The sequence below is a fragment of the Topomyia yanbarensis genome, chromosome 2 (genome assembly GCF_030247195.1).
Source record: "Topomyia yanbarensis strain Yona2022 chromosome 2, ASM3024719v1, whole genome shotgun sequence".
In the NCBI taxonomy this organism is placed as follows: Eukaryota; Metazoa; Arthropoda; class Insecta; order Diptera; family Culicidae; genus Topomyia; species Topomyia yanbarensis.
In genome coordinates this window covers 376,142,221-376,163,866 of record NC_080671.1, presented here as the reverse complement: position 1 = coordinate 376,163,866, position 21,646 = coordinate 376,142,221, and the positions used below count along the sequence as shown (strand labels likewise).

Sequence of the window (21,646 nt, the reverse complement as noted above, 5' to 3'; positions counted from 1 at the left end):
TTTGTACGCCTTTCCGTCATTCCGTTTTTCCGTTTTTCCGTCTTTTCGTCTTTTTACGTCCTTCCGTTTTTTACGTCCTACCGTCTTTTCACGTCTTTCCGTCCTTTTACGTCCTTCCATCTTTTTTAGTCTTTCCATCTTTTTACGTCCTTCCGTCTTTTTTCGTCCTTCCGTCTTTTTCCGCCCTTCCGTCTTTTTACGTCCTTTCCGTCCTTTTACGTCCTTCCATCTTTTTACATTCTTCCGACTTTTTACGTCCTTCCTTCTTTTTACGTCCTTCCGTCTTTTTACGTCTCTTCCTCTTTTCACGTCTCTCCGTCTTTTTACGTTCTTCCGTCTTTTTACGTCTTTCCGCCTTTTTACGTCTTTCCTTCTTTTTACGTCCTTCCTTCTTTTTACGTCTTTCCGCCATTTTACGCCATTCCGTCTTTTTACGTCCTTCCCTCTTTTTACTTCCGTCCGTCTTTTTACGTCCTTCCGTTTTTTCACGTCTTTCCGTCCTTTTACGTCCTTCCATCTTTTTACGTCCTTCCGTGTTTTTGCGTCCTTCCGTCTTTTTACGTCTTTCCGTCTTTCCAACTTTCCGTCTTTCCGTCTTGCCGTCTTTCCGTCTTTTCGTCTTTTCGTCTTTTCGTCTTTCCGTCATTCCGTCTTTCCGTCTTTTTACGCCCTTCCGTTTTTTACGTCCTTCCGTTTTTACGTCCTTCCGTTTTTTACGTCCTTCCGTCTTTTTACATCCTTCCCTCTTTTTACATCCTTCCGTCTTTTTACGTCCTTCCGTCTCTTTACATCCTTCCCTCTTTTTACTTCTGTCCGTCTTTTAACGTCCTTTCGTCTTTTTACGTCTTTCCGTCCTTTTACGTGCTTCCATCTTTTTACGTCCTTCCGTTTTTTACGTACTTCCGGCTTTTACGTCCTTCCGTCTTTTTACGCCCTTCCCTCTTTTTTTTCCGTCCGTCTTTTAACGTCCTTCCGTCTTTTTACGTATTTCCGTTCTTTTACGTCCTTCCATCTTTTTAGTCCTTTCGTCTATTTACGTCTTTCCGTCTTTTTACGTCTTTCCTTTTTACGTCTGTCCGTCTTTTTACGTCTTTCCGTCTCTTTACGTCCTTTCGTTTTTACGTCCTTTCGTCTTTTCACGTATTTTCGTCCTTTTACGTCCTTCCATCTTTTTAGTCTTTCCGTCTTTTTACGTCCTTCTGTCTTTTTTCGTCCTTCCGTCTTTTTCCGTCCTTCCGTCTCATTACGTCCTTTCCGTCCTTTTACGTCCTCCCATCTTTTTACATTCTTCCGTCTTTTTACATCGTTTCTTCTTTTTACGTCCTTCCGTCTTTTTACGTCTCTTCCTCTTTTTACGTCTCTTCCTCTTTTTACGTCTTTCCGTCTTTTTACGTTCTTCCGTCTTTTTACGTCTTTCCGCCTTTTTACGTCTTTTACGCCCTTCCGTCTTTTACGTCTTTCCGCCATTTTACGTCCTTCCCTCTTTTTACTTCCGTCCGTCTTTTTACGTCCTTCCGTCTTTTCACGTCTTTCCGTCCTTTTACGTCCTTCCATCTTTTTACGTCCTTCCGTATTTTTACGTCCTTCCGTCTTTTTACGTCTTTTTGTCTTTTTTACGTCTTTCCGCCTTTCCGTCTTTTCGTCTTTCCGTCATTCCGTCTTTCCGTCTTTTTACGTCCTTCCGTTTTTTACGTCCTTCCGTTTTTTACGTCCTTCCGTCTTTTTACATCCTTCCGTCTTTTTACATCCTTCCGTCTTTTTACGTCCTTCCGTCTCTTTACGTCCTTCCCTCTTTTTACTTCCGTCCGTCGTTTTGCGTCTTTCCGTCCGTTTACGTGCTTCCATCTTTTTACGTCCTTCCGTTTTTTACGTCCTTCCGTCTTTTTCCGTCCTTCCGTCTTTTTACGTTCTTTCGCCTTTTCACGCCTTTCCGTCCTTTTACATCCTTCTTCTTTTTAGTTCGTCCGTCTTTTTACGTCCTTTAACGTCCTTCCATCTTTCTACGTTCTTCCGTCTTTTTGCGTCTTTCCGTCTTTTTACGTCCTTCCGTCTTTTTACAAACTTCCGTCTTTTTACGACTTTTCGTCTTTTAATGTCTTTTCGTCTTTTACAGTTATTTCTTCCGTTATTGGTTTGGAATTTGGAAAACAACCGGATGCGATTTTTAGTGGATTTTACGGTCTACGACGACGTTGAGTCGTGTAGTGCAGAGTGGCTCAAAAGTTTAATGTTTAAACTAAACTCTGCTCAACAAGCCGTAACTTGTGGTGAAAATTATATGGATCCACACATCGTTGGCACACGATACTCTGACGAAGAACGATAATTTAATTCCCTTGAGAAATACCATTACCAGTGGTCGAAAAGTCGGCCAGTTTACAACAACCGTTCTTACTTCTAAACCCTAAAAGTCGAAAATCCACACGTGAAATCTCCTTCCAGTAGCCGGGTTCTAAGCATATCAATGGGTCAAAACACGTTGTGTACGTAGGAAAATCAGATCGCAACATGCCCATTCTCTAAACGAACTGCACACTCTGAAAGTCCAACTCAAGCATCTACCCGACAACCAGCGTTACTATTGAAATATACATGGGCGAGTAATTTTCAAACCTAACCCAGCTCAGACTAAAAAAATTCAGATATAATGCACATGCGAAACCGTCCCGAAACGGCATTCTAAGAATTATGCAAAACCCGCGCCAGACTATTACTGTTACTATTAAGTACAGGGGGCAGAGAAACCGATCACTATATCGCTACATAGAACTAAAGGGTGTAATATATTTTTGTATTGGGCTCAACACTGGTGAGGAAATCCCTTTGGATACGTTGCAGGTATACCGTTTTTAAGCCCTTTTCCTGTAATGATCAGTCCACATATTCAAATTGCCTGCTAAACTAAGATTTTCTGGAACTTAGACAATTTAAACTTGTCTTGAATCCTTCCATTCCCATTAACAGTGTAAATTCTGATTGGGTGTCATTGTTACTTTGTACGTTGACAGTCCTCAATGTATACCTAAAATCATAAAGGGAATTGTTAGGTTACTGCGGAGTTCTGAGTTTAGTTACATTCCTTGAACACTGTACTAACCAAACTGATTATGAAATTTACATTACGACTTCGTCTCATCGGTATCCGACACTAACTTAGTAACATGACTAAGTAAACGCCGGATTAACGTAATGACGTTTGTCACAGTCGATGTGATAACTTTAAGTGATTTTGCCAAACACGCGTTGGAGTATTTTTAATTTTTTTTTTGCGCGAATGGAATTTTGATCTTGGTACGACTCTTGACAACTGACTTTAACAACTGAACAGAAAATGGCCAAACAATTGAGGAAATATCTCGTCAGGGTTACCATATTCACAGATTTTTCTGTAGTATCACAGATTTGTTTTCACAATTTTTGATCACAGATTCTTTTTCACTGATTTACACATATCTTTGGAAATATTCTGTTTTTTTACAATTTTTTTTTTATAAAAAGATTTTTTTTAACGAAACACAGATTTCAATGCGGCATCCCTGCATTCCGTATGCACACACTGAAAATTCTCCATCTGACTAATAAATAGTTAAATCAATCAAAGTCAGTCGACATTAATTCCAACACTTTTCTACGCAACCCGAGACTGTTTGCCCCAGTTTAGTTATCAATTTCCGCATAATCGCAAACCTCACCCATCGAACCATTCACAAGATCTTACACACGACAAGTTCCACTTGTGCAATCGGAATCGACAGCTCCATTTCCTTCTCGATCGCCGACTGCCGCCGTACGAGAAGTAAAAACCGTCACATTTTCTGGTCTCACACTCCATTCCAAGTTCCAGTTTTGGTTTTCTACGCACTAATAGTGCTTTAAGATGAAGTGAAGTTACCTCATTCAACTAGGTAGGTACCCAGGCGACATTATCTCATATTAGTGCGTGTTTTAATTTTCTTTTCAAAACACTTTCTTTTTCCGCCGCAGAGCTGTCGTACAAACATGCAAACCGCTCTGATCGGACCATTAATCGATGCTAAACTGTTCCACACTGACACTAAAGGGCATCAACCATCAGGCCTTGGACAGGGCAACGTAATTTCTATGTTGTATTTCTTAGGCTGGCTGCGTAGGCAGTTTAGGTGCAGTCCACGCAAATCTTGTGACTGCGGTTCAGGGCGCGTGGCTACATGCAACGCACTGGATCTATCAATATCTAGACCTGTTCGGCACTAAACCGAGATTGAAGTGGTTTATTTGTATACAACGAATAATCATATGAACCAACAATGTGAAGCTTTGATTTGTTTATTTAATCTGGGTAGATGTGGATTGGGTAGGGTTGGCAAGTGTTTTCACATTGTGCCCAAAACCATTAACAACAAAAAATGACCATCAATTCACACTCGGTACCACATTGGGAAATCAAAAGTATAACGATTTCATGTTGATGTTCACGATCTGTTGATGAGGCTTCCAGCATACACCGATAGCTATAGTTTGGTTTTCGTTAACAAAAAATATATTCATCAGGTTGGCACCCGGCATTCGAAAGATACAACACGTATTAATATGGTAAAATTTTACTCAAAGCTGGCATATTTTTTCATATCTTATAAAAGAAATATATAGAATTCGCTCAAACTTTCAAGACATTTTTCGAGGCCCGGAGGGCCGAGTCTTACATACCAATCGACTCAGCTCGACGATTTGGTACAAAGTCTGTGTGTGTGTCTGTGTATGTATGTACTGAAGAAATTCCCATTCGTGTTTCTCAGCAATGGCTGAACCGATTTTATCCAAACCAATTTTGAAGCCTAGCACCCAGACAGAATGCTATTGAAGATATAAATATTTGAATGTGTAAAAATGGCGTTTTTGCAGTTTAATTATCTGCCGAAATTGACGACATAAATAAACACTTTATATATCTTTAAACATCTTATACGAATACCTTTCAAACGAACTTAGATTGTTGATATCGGACTATTATCAAAAGAGACGTTTAACATTAAGTACGGGCGAAAGATTTTTATAATTTCCTATAGTCAGAAATAAGACAAAAAGATGTTATCTATTATTAACGAAGAATTAAATGGATGTAATATGCCCTTTATTTGGTATTGTGTTTTTGCTGATCAATCCCCCTACGAATGAGATATTCTCATAAATTTTCTTAGAAGTGATTGTATTGAAATCATGCCTTCAGTAAATTTGTAGCTCTTACTTTTGCGAATAACTTTACTGAAGATATCAACTATTTATTTTAAATATTTTAAAAGTTATGGCTTGTTGTTCGTGGATTACCATTTGTCGCCTCATACCGGCTTGAACCTTCGTTCGAACCGGTCGTTGAAATCTTGATAGCTCCTGGTTTACCTAGAGTTTTTCAACAGCAACAGTCTTTCTCAAGACTACCTATATTTTCGCTCGATCAGTCTTTCTTATTTTCGACAATCAGTCTTTTTCAAGACTACCTACTTTTTCTACCCAATTAGTCTTTTTCATACTAAAATATTTTTCAAGAACAATTCAGCCTAAAGAAATATTTAATTCTTCCAACATGCCTGGGTCCTCCCAGAAAAGCCGTGTGCCAAAAATTAAAGCTAAACGGAAAAGGGGGTCTTCTCCACCCGAAAATTCAATTGACTGCAGCAACTCATTCGATGTTTTATCCGAATGTGAAGCTGATGAAATTTCTAAATTTCCTCGCATTGCGCATACTGCCAATGAGAAGAAAACGCAATCACCTCCACCTATAACAGTGATGATCTCCGACTTCAAAGCCTTTCGAACTGAGCTTACGACGTTCCTTCCGGACGTGAAATTCTCTTTTCAGATTGGCCGAAGTGGAGAATTTCGAGTTACAGCGGAGGAATTTATTGGCCACAAACGACTACTCCAGTGTCTTACGGAGAAGTTATATAAATATTATTCATATGATTTCAAGACAGCTAGACCATTCAAGGCTGTCTTGAAAGGGCTACCACAAGGCCAAAGTTTGGATGCAATATTCAACGAATTGAAAATTTACTTGGCTTTTCTCCTTCACAAGTTATTGTTATTAAGAAAAAGGCTAGCGGCGTTAACACGCCAGTACGTTCCACGTGCGAGTAAAGTGCACACCAAAAAAATCTGAATTTTATCGTTGACGTAATTGCAAACATGACACAATTCAACAAGCCGTAATTTATGAAATGACGGAATATTACCGTGTTACGTTTAATTTTACATGAAACATATACTTTATATGCGCAATAACATAAAATTACATTTCCTACCATTCAAAAAAAACGCTGTATGTGGAGTAAAATTACATGATTTACGAAATTAAACGTCATGTAAAATTAAAATCAAACGTAGAACTAAGTCATTTTTGATGCTCGTATATGTCAGGGTCAGGAGACGTAAATTTACACTATTTTTTCTAGGTGTGTGGGAACATTATAGACGACATGGGACAGAATTCAAAATCTGACCCAGTGTCGTAGATGCCAAGGCTTTGGGCACGGCACAAAAATTGTCATTTGGATTCCAAATGTATGATCTGTGGTGATAAATCGCACACGAATGATACTTGTCCGGTGAAAAAAGCCACAAAAAGTTTCAAATGCGCTAATTGTAGCGAAAATCATAAATCGAGTTTCTGGGGTTGTCCTGTTCGACAAAAAATTATAAATTCTCGTTCTAAACAACAAAAACAACAAATAAAAAATGTACCTACTTCTTCAGGTACACTTCAAGAAAACACGTTCAAACGTGTTAATACGATTCAAAATAAATTAACAACTTCTTCTACCTCCGTCACACCTTCCTACAATGGTGTGTCATCTTATGCTTCAGTGGCAGGTTAGGAGGCCAAAATAACGGCTACCGGTACCACGCCTACAAACTCGTTTGCACCCAACGCTTCCTTTAGTCCAATATATCTAGGTAGCGTAACGGAAGAAAAATTAAAATACCTGCAAGACTCTATGTTACCTATGACGATTGCCATGTTAAATTTTACCTTCATGTTTGCAGCTTTTCAAGCGGGTGGGAATTTGCTAACAAAATAGTAATGAAATAAAAGTTTAACAATGACTTTAAATAATCATTTAAATTTATTAAATTGGAATGATCGTTCATTAAAAACGTGCGAAGATGAATTTTTCAACTTCTTGAGGATATACAATGTGCCTATAGCCGTTGTGACCGAAACTTTTTTAAAGCCAAATATTAAATTGAAGAGTAACTCTAATTTTGTTATTCATCGATTTGATCGAATTGTTGGATTCGGCGGAGGAATCGCAATAGCGGTTAATCGCAGGATCAAACATTCCGTTACGCCGTCTCTTGACACCAAGGTGATCGAGAGTTTGGGTATCGAAGTTGAAACTGATCTTGGTATCATTTTTATTGCTGCCGCCTATTTGCCTTTTCAGTGCACTGGCGAGCAAATTAATTTCTTGAAAGGAGACTTAGAAAAACTTACAAGAAATCGGTCGAAATTCTTCATAATCGGTGATTTTAACGCCAAATACCGAGCCTGAAATAATGCTCAAAGCAATTCCAACGGTAAACTACTTTTTAATGGTTGCTCTGCTGGTTATTATTCAATTTTGTTCCCAAATGGTCCTACATGCCATTCGTCTGTAAGGAATCCATCAACAATTGATTTGATTTTGACAGATCAAAGTCACCTTTGTAGCGAACTGATTACACATGCTGACTTTGATTCTGATTATCTTCCAGTAACTTTTTCACTTTCTCAAGAAGCTGTTTCCAATCCCATTAGCTCAGTGTTCAATTATCACAAAGCGAATTGGGAAAGGTACAAAATTTATATTAAGAATAATTTTAATCATGACCATGATTTACAAAATAAAGCTGACATTGATACGGCATTACAAAATTTAAGTAATTCTATAGTTGATGCTAGAAATTTATCAGTACCAACAACACAGAAAAATTTTAATACTCCTATTATTGACTACGATCTTTAACTTCTGATTCGCTTGAAGAATGTTCGATGACGTCAATATCAACGTTCTCGTGATCCTGCTATGAAATGTATCTATCAGGATCTACAAAAAGAAATTAAGCATAGATTCACACTCTTAAGAAATGAAAACTTCGCGAAAGAGGTTGAACAAATCAAGCCAAATTCTAAACCTTTCTGGAAACTTTCTAAGGTTCTTAAAAAAACCTCAGAAACTAATTCCAGCTTTGAAGGAAGGTGACCACATACTTCTTACCAACGAAGAAAAAGTTCAAAAACTTGCTCAGCAGTTTGAAAGCGTCCATAATTTGAATCTCAACGTTGTGAGTCCTTTTGAAACCGAAGTCTTACAAAAATATGAAAACATTTCAAATCAAGTATTGTCTCTAGACGATATTGTCGAAACAAACTATGATGAGATCCATCATGAAAAAGTTAAAAAATATGAAAGCTCCAAGTTATGATGGAATTTTCTACATTCTTCTTCAAAAACCTTCCCGAAATCAGCATGAGATACTTGGTCAAAATATTCAACAAATGTTTTGAATTAGCATTCTTCCCTGAAAGATGGAAAAATGTCAAGGTTATTCCTATTTTGAAGCCAGATAAAAACCCTGCAGAAGCATCTAGCTATCGACCAATTAGTTTACTCTCTTCTATTAGTAAATTATTTGAAAAAATCATCCTAACTAGAATGATGTCACAATATCAATGAGAATTCTATTTTTCTTCCTGAGCAGTTTGGATTTCGTATTGGACATTCAACTACTCATCAACTTGTGAGAGTAACTAACATGATAAAGGCAAATATCTCAGAGGGCTATTCCACTGGAGTTGCTCTTCTAGACATCGAAAAAGCTTTCGACAGTGCTTGTTACAAAGGATTAATTGCCAAAATGTGGGATTTCAATTTTCCAATTTACATAATAAAGATAATTAAAAATTATCTTACTAACCGTACCCTACAGGTTTCTTATCAGAATTGTAAATCTAATAGCTAATACCCGTTAAAGCAGACGTCCCTCAAGGATCAAGCGTCGCACCAATACTTTACAATATTTTTACCTCTGATCTTCCAAATCTACCTACAGGCTGTAAAACGTCACTTTTCTGTGATGATACTAGCATCTCAGCCACTGGGAGGAGTCTTCGTATTATCTGCAGTCGACTGCAACGAAGCTTGAATATTTTCAATGATTACCTGAAAAAATGGAAAATTTCCACTAATGCGGCAAAAACACAATTGATTGTGTTTCCGCATATGCCAAGAGCTTCTTCTCTTAAACCAAATTATAACCATATTTGGTTATAATTGAATAATTTAATGGTTTGAATTTAACGTTGCCAGATCAAGTTAAACATTTGGGTTTGATTTACGATAAAAACTCACTTTTAAGAACACATTGAAGGAACCCAAAAAAATGCAACAAATATATAAAACGATTATAACCTCTTATAAATAGGAATTCTAGCCTCTGCATAAAGAACAATCTATTAATTTATAAACAAATATTTAGACCGGCAATGCTATATGCCGTGCCAATCTGGGCAAGTTGTTGTGCTACTAGGAAGAAAACGCTTCAAAGGATTCAGAATAAAATTCTGAAAATGATTTTGAAGAGTCCTCCCTGGTTTAGCAGAAATGAGTTGCACAGACTCGCAAACATAGAAAGATTAGAAATCATGACGAACAGTATTATAAGCAACTTCCGACAAAAATCGTTGCAATCTTCAATTGCAACGATTAGCTCTCTTTATAGTTTATAAGTTAGTTTATAAGATTTGTTTAGCTCTTTATTCACAAGACAAGTAAGTTTAAAAATTCCTATTGAAAAAAAATACTTAACTGAGAAAGCATATTATATCTTAATAATAATTAACTGAATCCTGTAAACAATAGGGATGAAAAGTCACCACTTGTGGCTGAACACCCAATATACTAAATTAGAAATGTAATGCAAACAAACAATATAATCAAATAGAAAATAATATATAAAAAAAATTTATGAAAAATGGCGCTTTCCGTTGGACTCAAGCAGGTCCTGACCGATTTTAGTTAGCATTTGATTTTTGTTGTATTACCACTTATATGAACAAGTAAAATAAATGTTCAAAAACTGTAATTTAAGGTCAAGATCACATAATTTTGAAACCGCCAATTTCGGCGGTCGGCTCCATGAAGTATTTATGGAGAATTAACTCTTCAAACAAATTTAGTTTGATACTTAATGTCTTCAGCAAAATTTTGGAGAGTCCTATTACAATCCACTTTGTTGAAGTTATGAAGGCTCCATGTCTTAAGGGTATCAAAATATTTTAGGCTATTTGTATTTAACTTTAAAATAAATTATTATGATTTTATTGTTTATGATAAATCTTTTCTACTGTTTATAAACAATAAATTTTGCATTTTATCCATAGCTTGAGTTTGTGAAGCTAACAATAGAAAGTTATTTTAGAAAAAATAGATTAAGGAACATTTTGTAAATATCATTTTGTAACTCGACATACTGCCTACACGTAGTATTCATGCCTGCAATAAAGTTATTTTAAATGAATCTCAACAAATTCGCTAAAGACACGAAATCTGTTACTATTTTTTTAAAAAAGCAACTCTCCATAATGATAAAACTTCAAAGGTGATTATTATAGTCTATCTAAAGTGAAGACCCGATTTGATCAGCCCCAGATTTAGTCTGCCCCCGATTTTGTCAGCATCATATGAACATATGTTTGATGGGCTCTAGCAGACGAACAAGACTAAATTTGAGTAAATACTTTCTTGAGCATGTTTTTCTTATCCTAATGATGCAAATACGCAAAGAAATCAATTAATTTTTAAATTTCGTACTAGAAGACCCCTTTAAGAGAATTTTATATTAAATAATTAGAAAGAGTTATCATACTACATCAAGGAAAGGGGAGAATATTTTAATAGCGTTAGTTTTTTATAAATTAAAAACCGATTCAATCCACCTATCAGTGAGATGAAACATTTTTTACACATATCACTGTTGTATTAGAGTAAAGCCATGTCAAGTGATCCTCGATTTTTTCGCAAAATCACCGATCTTCATGAGGTATAATTTATTGTATAGGGATTATGGTGATTAGCTTGTGGTATAAATATTTCGTTAAAATTCCTTTTTTTCTTTAAGATATTAACCCTTAAACTTTATTGCATGATAAAATTGAAAATTTTATATCTCAAAAACTACTTAAGATAATTCAATGAATTTTTGCACACTTATGGAATGATATTTGCACTATCTTATAAAAATATCTTTACTTTATAATTGCGTGAATAACGGTACTTTGCATCTATTTAAAATTTTCAATTGTATTTTTTCTTATGTTCTTCACGCTAAAAATTTTCAAAACTTATATCAAATTATGCGAAAATCTTTCACCTTCAATAATCTGTATTGATAATTTTTCATTTTTGTTCCTATCGAGAGTTATAGAGGATTTTGTAACAGTGCGCTGTTTCAACGCACGGCCCACTTCGATGCAACCCTCGAGAACGTACATATTGGCAACGCTGCACGTCGCAACGTCCTAATGCGCATCGCTTTGAAGGAGCGTATCTCATGTTCAAAATTGGCATCTCTGCGATTAAAGCAAAAAGACAAGCTTTTCTTTATGGATAATTGAAAGTGATGTTTTCTGAGTAACTTTGCATGCTCTTTAGCGTTATTATATTGTTCAAGAGTTATTTAATTTACTGTCACTCAATACCTCGGACAAGTGCGCTCGGTTGTTGCCAGTCGATGAGCACAGTTGAGCAGTGGGCATGTTTTAATCTGCGTTGGCATATTTTTCGCAAATTGACATACTTCACCACGTTTTATTTTCAGTTGGTTCTGTCTAAGAGGTAGCACGGTATATTGTGAATCTTTTCTTAAATCCACATAGCGACTTTTCAGCCACGCGTCATCTGGTCGTGCGTTAAATTACGCGCTCATTTAATTTGCATCAGTGCGAGTGAGAAAACGTTTTGACGTTTGTTTTTGTTTCGATCGCACAACACCCAAGTCCCCCATATAGAGAGAACTCGACGAAATGCTATATTATCTCAAGATATACAATATTTGCTCAAAAAAACATTCGATTGATTTATGTTTTAAATATGGGTCGATCACACGAATGATGTATTCCGTTAAAAAAAATCATAAATATGTTCGTCGTATCTTGTTTTTATTGCATCCATGTGGAGTGATAAACACATGTGTAGCATATGTCGTAATGGGCGCAAAAAATACAACGAAAATAAATATGGACATGAACAAAACATAATTTTCCTTAAATTTTCAAATTTACATCCCGTGTTTATAGTAATAGGTTCCTCTATAACGCGTTTAAAATATAGGAAAATGTACACGTTTTATTTTTCTTCTTATATTGTTTGCCAAAGTAATGGAACTGGAATATTCGATGACTCAACAGGTACATGCGGAAAACTGTAACGATGATTTTGAAATAAAGATCGTTGATGATTAATTGAAATTCGACAAAAATAAATAATATCGTACCAGAACTTGGAGAACCACCAATCAACAGAATTAACAGAAGCAATATTGATAAACAACCCCAACAACGATGCGATCGAACAACAGATTTTATGTAAATTTTTCCAAAAGACACATCGTTGTTTAAAGGTAATATCACTCGGTGAAAATAAAAACGTGAAATAAAATGCTGTTGGCATAAGATTTTCCACTTTCATATACCTAGTATGTTGTAGACTAAAAAAGAATTTGGATATAACGTAGATGTATTTTGACTAACAAAAGTGTTTTTAAAGATGTTAATTGTTAGTAGCGTCAAATTATAATAATAAAAAATATATGAAACAACTATAAATTTTGTTGTGCTCTTCAGTCAAAAAAATTTAACGCATCTCAAAATATCCGGAAAAAAATCACCTTCGATAATTCGTATTGAAAAGTTTGCCCTTTTGCGCTAATCGAGAGATATGGTTTCTTTTAGTCATGCGATGCGCACTTCCCACACGATGCGCTTTCTGATGTAGCTACGTGCGACGTTGCCAATATGAACGTTCTCGCGGGCTGCATCAAAGTGGGCCGTGCGTTGAAACAGCGCACTGTTACAAAATCCTCCATAACTCTCGATAGGAACAAAAATGAAAAATTATCAATACAGATTATTGAAGGTGAAAGATTGCCGCATAACTTAACATACGTTTTGAAAAAAATTAGCGTGAAGAACATAAGAAAAAATACAATTGAAAATTTTAAATAGATGCAAAGTACCGTTATTCACGCAATTATAAAATAAAAATATTTTTATAAGATAGTGCAAATATCATACTACAAGTGTGCAAAAATTCATTGAATTATCTTCAGTAGTTTTTGAGATATAAAATTTTCAATTTTATCATGCAATAAAGTTTAAGGGTTAATATCTTAAAGAAAAAAAGGAATTTTAACGAAATATTTATACCAAAAGCTATTCACCATAATCCCTATACAATAAAATATACCTCATGAAGATCGGTGATTTTGCGAAAAATTCGAGGATCACTTGACATGGCTTTACTCATTATTCATTAGTTTGTCGAGCACGCACAAAGTTGGCAAGGAACTAAATGTGAGATAAGCACGGTTAATAAAACAAATAAAAATTTTAAATAACGATGAACCAAAAAAAAAATATTTATAAAATGGATAGAAGGATTAATATAAATCAAATTACTAAATAAAAAAAATCAAGCAATATTAAAAAGTAATAGAATTAATAGAATAAATTAAATTGTGTGACTGAACAAAATTAGTCACTGCAATTGAGTGAGTTTCAGGCAGTCCATTTTTTACCAAAGCTTCACACAAATCAGATAGAAGTCAACGCTAGCACGTAGCCAAAAAGGGATGGGTGCTACAGGGTAACCCCGCTATCCCACAAAATTTTCTGGTCGTGACAATCTGGTATATACAGTGCTAGCGGTGAAAACACGAACAGGTGGGCTTTCTTTATGTAAATGCAAAACGCTAAACTGGAAGTCGCCTTCTTGGTTTTCAGAATGGTGCCAAAGATAGATCTCTGGTATTTATTCGTAAAGACCGTTCCAAATATACCCATATTGATTAGGTTATTGAGAATCAGCAGCAATCGGCACAAAAAGATCGTTCTAATATAACATGCAAATGATATTTTTCAGAATGTCCATGTCTGTTTTCTGTGAAAAGTGACATAGGGGTGCTAACAACCGACCAGTGCCGGCAACCGACCACTTTCCCCTACTTCACCTTCCAGACCATTTGCTAATTAAATGCTGTAACAACAACTATCATTCGATGATTGTTTATTTGTTTAATTTTATTTTTTTCTTCTGTTTACTATGTATCAAATTACATCAGAATTAATAGTACAAATCAATAACAAAGCATCAATATTTCGATTTTTGTAACAGTGTTCTCTTTGTTTTAACCAACGACGTTGAATCTTCTGAAAATCAAATCTCCTCCTAGCGAGGTAAGTTGAAACAGGGATCAATGTGAGTTGCAACAAACCATAGAATATTGAAAACCACCCAATGTCACAATTGTGCCATTTTTACTCACTTACCCTATGATAATTCCTTAAATTGACATGCATGCATAACATTATTTTCACAGTGTAGATCTACGTATAAACATAACGGTAAAATAAAATAAATTAAATTTTCATGAAAACTACAAAATGCATTCAATGAAGAAATAAAGAGAAATGCCAAAATGCGTCAAATGAAAAAATTAAGAAACAAAAATAATGAACAGAAGGAAAATTTAAAAAATACGGTTAAATTAAATGTAATAGAATAAATCTAATAACTGAAAAAACTATAAAAAAGAGAAAAACGAAAAAAAAATTGAAAACCTGGAACACAACAAAAATATCGAGAAAGGTAAATAATGGGACAAAAACACAAATTAGAGTAAATTTTAAGAAATAGGCGGTGGACAATACAGGTATATTCCAAAAATCTTTGATTGGCCATCAGTGATCTATACCTGTGAATCGAAGTAATGTGATGTTCATTTCAATAGATTTTGAACCTCTAAGTATACGATTGTTCCGGATCATATGAGAATTTCCTAGTTTTTTTTCTGCGAGAGCTGCCTCGTTATTCTAGACAGTTTCATTATATTACTACAAAATAACAATATTCACAAATATATGCAATCACATCGTCTCCAAGCAAGAGTTCAATATGTTTTATGTAGCATGTCCAACTCCGTCTTTTGGTGGGTTACGGGAAAATCGCTATAAAATATTCGAAACACGATTGTATGTTGTCACCACTATGAAAATATCTTCAAGGCATTCCGACCGGTCTTACAAATATTTGCATTTTGAAATCACTATGTTGAATGCATTCAAGCTCACCTGGGTTCGATTCCCAACCCCGCATATAGGGTTAGAGATTTTTCCAAAAGGTTTCTCTAACCCGAAAAGAGGTGAATGGTCCTAAGGTCAACACTTCTATAATCAAAATAAAAAAAAATGCATTCAACTTTAAAAGTTGAAAATTTGTGGAAAGTGAGGAAAAAGCTATTTTGTGTAAGGTAGTGTAATTTAGGTAAAAATGTTCATGTTTTTTTTTAAATTTTTGGAGAAAATAAAAAAAAATATTTTCAGGGTGTTAACTTCTAGTACTCCTCTGTTGCTGTGAAATTTTGCTGTGAACGATGTGAAAATAAGAGTTATTAGCAATAAACTCGTCTAATGGCAGTGTTGTGCATTTTTGAGGGTTTAATGAAAAATCCGTAGCTTTCGTGAGCTGGAAACAATTTTTTTTAATTTTCTCATTACATAAAAGCTACAATAGCTTTTTAAGCAAAACAAAAATTTGGGCAGCAGAGAGTAATCAAATTTCTTGTGCATACATTCTTCTGTATGTAGAAACAACTTTGTTCGTGAAAAAAGTGGAAAGGAAAAAGTTGAAAACCACTGATTTCAGGCTATCGTATAGTGATTGAGACGGTCTCAAGCTCTGCGTAACGCGTAAGACTGCAAACGCCTTTCTGTATGCAATAGAGTGAAACTAAACCGATTCAGAAAAAGGTTCAAATTTTCATTCCGATACACTTTTCGTTACCATTTCAATTAAATTTGGGTAGAATAATCTTTTTCGACACATTCAAACCTAACTTGCGGCGTAAAAATTGATCTTCATTCATCGAACCATTACTGTTATTTTGGTTGTTCCTAAAAGCACTTGAATGGTTGTAACGTTATTTTTACTTCATATTTGGCCTGCGTTAAGCCAAACCGAACTGAGCGCCTTAATTTTTTTCTGGTATTTTTTATGTTAAAATGCTTTTTTAGATAACTTACCATTAACATAGCAAATTAAGGAACACTTATTTGTTTTCGTTTACTATTTGTGTTCCCAAAAATAAATATATGTGGGTGTTGCTAGCTCTATGTTGCAAGCGATAGCGTTTTTAGAGCATGTATCTTAAAATGGCGCTTGGTCCTCTTTGGCTTAACACAGGCCATTTGATCGTTCTATGTTTGTCTATTCGCAGTATTCGAATTAAAACATTAAATAATCGCATCTCCATTACCATTACAGTTCCTTCTTGGCTTCGTGATATGGTCCTGTGTGCTCCCGCTAGTACCAGCAGAACCCGAAACGCACCCTCCGAGCAGGCCTATTAACTTGGAAGATATTGAACGAGACAATCTGAAAAGTGAACGACACTTGGCGTTCAAAAAGGAAGCTATTCCCGCGCAGCAATACCGACCGTCGTCAGTTCAAAGCAACAACCACTATACGGTTCAGATAGAACACCATCCCGGCGGTGGAACTAGCCACGCCGGCATCAACTATGTAACACCGGTTCCGTCCGGGACGGGAGTAGTGTACGCTAAAGGTAAAGTTTTGGAATACATCTGCATTATAGGTCTAAATGCGCTAATCAACTGAACTGTTTTAGAATATCCCGCCCAGTACCAGCAAAAGGTACCACAGGTTCATGAGGAACATTCCACTTACACGGTGCCTTCTCGACAATCGTTGATTCAACCGGTTATTGGAGGAAGTGCCCCTGCCGGCAGTTATTTAACTCCGCAACCTCAGTATGTGTACGTGCAAGCTCAACCACAGCAGATCCAACAGTACGCGAACCATAACTTACCGCAATCACTGATGCATATTCTTCCACAGAATCAGCAGTAAGTACGAATCGAAAATTGCCAAATTGCTCAGAGTAGGGATTTGTCTCAAACTCGCAATACACACGCTTGCGGGATCATGGTATATCGGGAATTTCGAAACTTGGTCCAACCCAGTAAAGTTCAGGCGGAAATGAATTGCAATTCTGGCTGATTCCAGTTCGCATTCCGGCTCCAATGACACAACCGATTGTAACTAGAATCGGTTGGAACCGGAGCACGAACTGGAACCAGCCAGAATTCCGGTTCATATTCGGCTGGGAAAGAGCGGGACTGATGATTGGAAATTAGACTAACCTGGTTCAGTCCATGCAACGCTATTCTGTCTATTATGAGACGACTCGCAGAAGTGGTGGCCGAAGCTGTCGGGTCTGGGAATGCAAAATCATGACCAGATGGAGTCCAAATGAGCCTGGCCTTGTTGCAATCTCAGTGTAGTGTAAAAGTAGATCGACTTCTAGTATTCCGATCTTTATATCTAATATCCTTGCTCTCACTTGAGTACTATGGCTCTAATTTCTAGCTAATTGAATTGAAAAAAAAGTTTGACTAAATTCAGTTTTCTTTTTGAATACGTTTCTAAACGTCATTTCAAATCAAAATGCTCATAACAAAAATTTTCTGAAATGTAGTAGTTCTCGAGATATTTCAAATGTTGTTTTAACAACACAATTATTACGACCTTTGCATAAGTTATTCGCATTTCTCCATCCAAAACCAAAGTTTTTCAAAAGTCTCATAAAATTTCCTGTGATTTTCCCTTTGATATCAAGGCGATATTGTAAACCGTTTGAAAGCTACACGGAAACAATCAAAACATTATTCAACCATAGGGTCGGATGAAACTATATAGTTTAATCTTATTTTGTTTATTACCCATATTTATTAAGTTGTGATTTTTCGTCATTTGTATGTTACTGCAAATTGTGGCATTATTGAGATAATGTCAAAATTGGTAACAAAAATTATTGGAATGGTACCGCAATGTGGCTGTTTCAAGATTGTTTAATCACAAGGTGTCTTAATAAGCATCGTAACTTCAGGATATAAAAGAATGGAGTTTCTTTTTCATTTGGAACCAAAAGTGAAATAATCGATCAGGGATCCAAACCAGCTTTTTATGAACCTTCTTGATGAACTATCTGTTTTGGCAGTTTTGTTTTGAATTTGTTTTTTTTGATGATTTATTTAACATATGAAACCATTTTTTAAGTTCTCCAGTTTCTTTATTCCAGAAATAGACTCAAGAGTATTCAAATTTTGAAATCATTAAACAACAATGACGCCTCGGCCAAGCCAACTTTTCGCAGTTTGTTGCCGAAAAATCACCGTTTTAGAAGCTCATTTTTGTTTGCAAACAAACAAGTGTGATAAGCAGCCTGGCAGAACCAGAGACTCCATTGCATCCTAAAAATGTGACTATATGATGCGGTTTGTTTGACATCCTTGGATTTTTATGGTGATGCCTCTCGTCTACAGCGACAAATCGCAAGCAACTGATGAGCTAGAGAACAACATTGAATGCGTTATTCACGAAATTTCTGTGGTTGTTGGGGATATTTAAAACGTCATAGACGCGGTAGACAGTTGCTAAAAATTATTTCTGAACAATAACCCTACAAAAGGCAAGCTAAAATCGTAGCTTCAAAAAGCATCGACCTTAAGAATCAGTAAAATTAAAACCCTCTTCTTTGTCGTTTTAACAATGAGAGAATTGAATACCCGAACTGCTCAATTGTTTCCATTTCTACATACAAGTTCATTAAAACGCGACAATTGTAATCAGCCGGGTCTCTGAAATTGCTTGCTTTTTTAGGGTTAAATTCTGTGGTAACGTATACCAAAACAAACAAACAGCAATAATTGATATCAATAATTTTCATTCATTTAATTTCAATCTGAAAAATGCATACTTTCGAATAAAAAGTCCGTCATAGTGAATATTGATTCGCCATTTTGGTGTAAATCATTTCTAGACCTATAAAAATCGTTCCGATACCATGGATTTTAAAACGGAGACAAATATCTACATAGAGGATTTCTCATAATAAAGAGCATGATTATTGTGTGGTTACAGAGTTTGTATCGTTATGAAATGGTTAAATTACCTGATTATTTTTTATACTGTTTAACGACATTCAATTAACTAGAGATTACCGAGTAGGCAAAGTTATGAAAATTTAGAGCCATAGTACTCAAGTGAGAGCAAGGATGTGAAATATACAATCGGTTTCTCACGGCAAAGAGAGACAAGTCTGTCTTTGCCAGGAGATATGTTGGTAGACTTTAGTGATACGTAATTATGCTACCTAAGCTCGACTCCTGCCAACAGAAGACAAAAGATTAACCCGTAAGATTTTAGGTCTGTTTCTAATGACCCTGCCATTTCTAGTTTTCCGATCTGTATATTTCACATCCTTGCTCTTACTTAAGTACTATGGTTCTAAATTTTCATAACTTTCCCTACTCAGTAATCTCTAGCTAATAGAATGTCGTTCAAAAGTAAAAAAAGAAAATGTGACTACATATTTGTTGAAATAAAAAAAGAAAAAAGCACCTGATTAAATTCAGGTTCACCATCTTGGATTATAAAATGGCAGAGAACATCGACTTTGACCACTAGCTGTTTATATAAATAATGCCCATTATTCGTTGTTTGTTATAATACAGCGGCTCTCAACCTTTCTAGTACCACGGACCCCTGCGAAACCACTCTCGGTTGTTGCGGACCCCAGGATGAGAATCGCTGTTATAATCGATCGCCGCTCCGTTTGGAATTTATTAGAGCATTTCTGATGAAAACTGGTAATAAGTCTGCTATCCTAACTCTAATTATCCCATCTTCGATTTTTGCACGACGGTGGATGTAAATTTTCAACGTAGGGTGCAGAGCTTGCCCCATTGGGGAGGGTGCCGCACTATTCTATTATATACGCAGCCCAAAATCGTTCAAATACGCACAAATTGGCAGTTGGGGTTATAGGGCCATTCATATTAAATAGCATCATTTTCTCGTGCATATATCTCTATTATTTTTCAATCAATTTTTATTTACTTTGTTGAACGTGGAAAATCCTTAGGAACAAAATAATTTTGTTTTGATATTTAGTCTCGATTCCACATATTTTTACCATTAAATTGCATATGTCAACTCCATTTAACAATAAATTAATATTTAATTTACTACTTCTAGTGTAAAATACGCTACATGAAAAAAGTTTCATTTCTAAGAAAATACGGAAAGTCTGGGTATTGGGACATTTAATTAAAAAATGTGGTTTGTAGAGATAATGTCAAAAAATTTGATGTTTTTGAATTTTTCCGGTAACGCACCTATTGTTATTTGGTTCGTGTGAATTTTCCACGTTCAACAATGTAAGACATTTTAGGAAAATTGATTAATGTATGCACGAGAAAATGATAAAATTTAATATGAGTGACAAAAGGCCCTATAACCCCTACTTCTCGTATTCGGATAAAAATCGCAAAAGCTCCGTTTAATTAAGATTGTTTCACATTGGGCAAACTGCAAATTTGCAGCAGAGCAGAAAAAATTTTAAAAGCAGGGGATTTTGGGGACAAAAGGCCCAAGTATCGCACTTTCCCGTATTTTCCGAGAAACGGAAAAATCTCTATTCAAATACTAAGGTTATTTCAATTAAAAAGAGGTATGAATTGTAATTTTCTGTGTGGTTCTTTAAAAATCAATATTAATATATTTTTCTTCCATATTTTCCCTTAGTACCAATTTCAAAAACTTCAAGTGAAGTGAGCTAAAATTGTCTAAATGAGGTGGAATTTGGCATCTGAGCCTAGCTAATTTTTTGTAATGCCCTATCAGCCATACCAAAATTACCCATATTGCATTGTTTCTGATGATAAATCGTCAAGAAAATTCCGCTTGTGTTGGATTGAGGCTTGCTATGCATATCAGTGTTAGGCATTCAAAAATCTTCCCATGCCAAAAATTTTCAATTTTCGTCGGTTCAGATGGTGAGTAGGGTGTCCCAAAATGACATCATGTTAAAAAAGTCATCGGGCTCACTTCTTAAATGAAAGGTTAGGGTATTGGGACCACTTTCTTCTTCGGAGTGAGTTTGCTAAAACGCTTCCTACTGGTGGCGACTTTTGATTTTTTGAAAAATGGGCCGATTTTGGATAAAATTTCAAATCGGCCTGTTGATGTGGTCCTGAACTGTCTTAGATTTTTTTCAGCTTTTTTAATTTTTCTGGAGATCCAAACGGAGAAGTTTGGTTAGTTAGTTTGTACAAATTTGGAATTATAAGAGCGGCAGGGCCATTAAAACTTAGTAAAAATTGAAATTTTTAGTGCTTTTAAGTATTTTTTCTTCAAAACTGGGTATCTAAAAAAATTTAAAAGTACAGAAAACACTTTATATAGTTGAGCCGAATTCAGGAGCGTAATTTTGCTGAAGAAAGTGTATAGCTATGGCTAATGGGATATGAGTTATTTAGGTTTTTGTTAGA

General features: G+C 35.6%; 1 protein-coding gene across 1 annotated transcript in view; it reads left to right on the top strand.

The window, feature by feature from the left end:
- LOC131684621 (uncharacterized) overlaps positions 1-21,646 on the top strand; it is a 64,725-nt gene that overhangs the window by 23,600 nt on the left and 19,479 nt on the right. The window contains exons 2-3 of the mRNA XM_058967640.1: positions 16,557-16,857; positions 16,921-17,158. Of these exons, the coding sequence (XP_058823623.1) occupies positions 16,557-16,857; positions 16,921-17,158 (539 nt within the window). The remainder of the gene's footprint in view (positions 1-16,556; positions 16,858-16,920; positions 17,159-21,646) is intronic.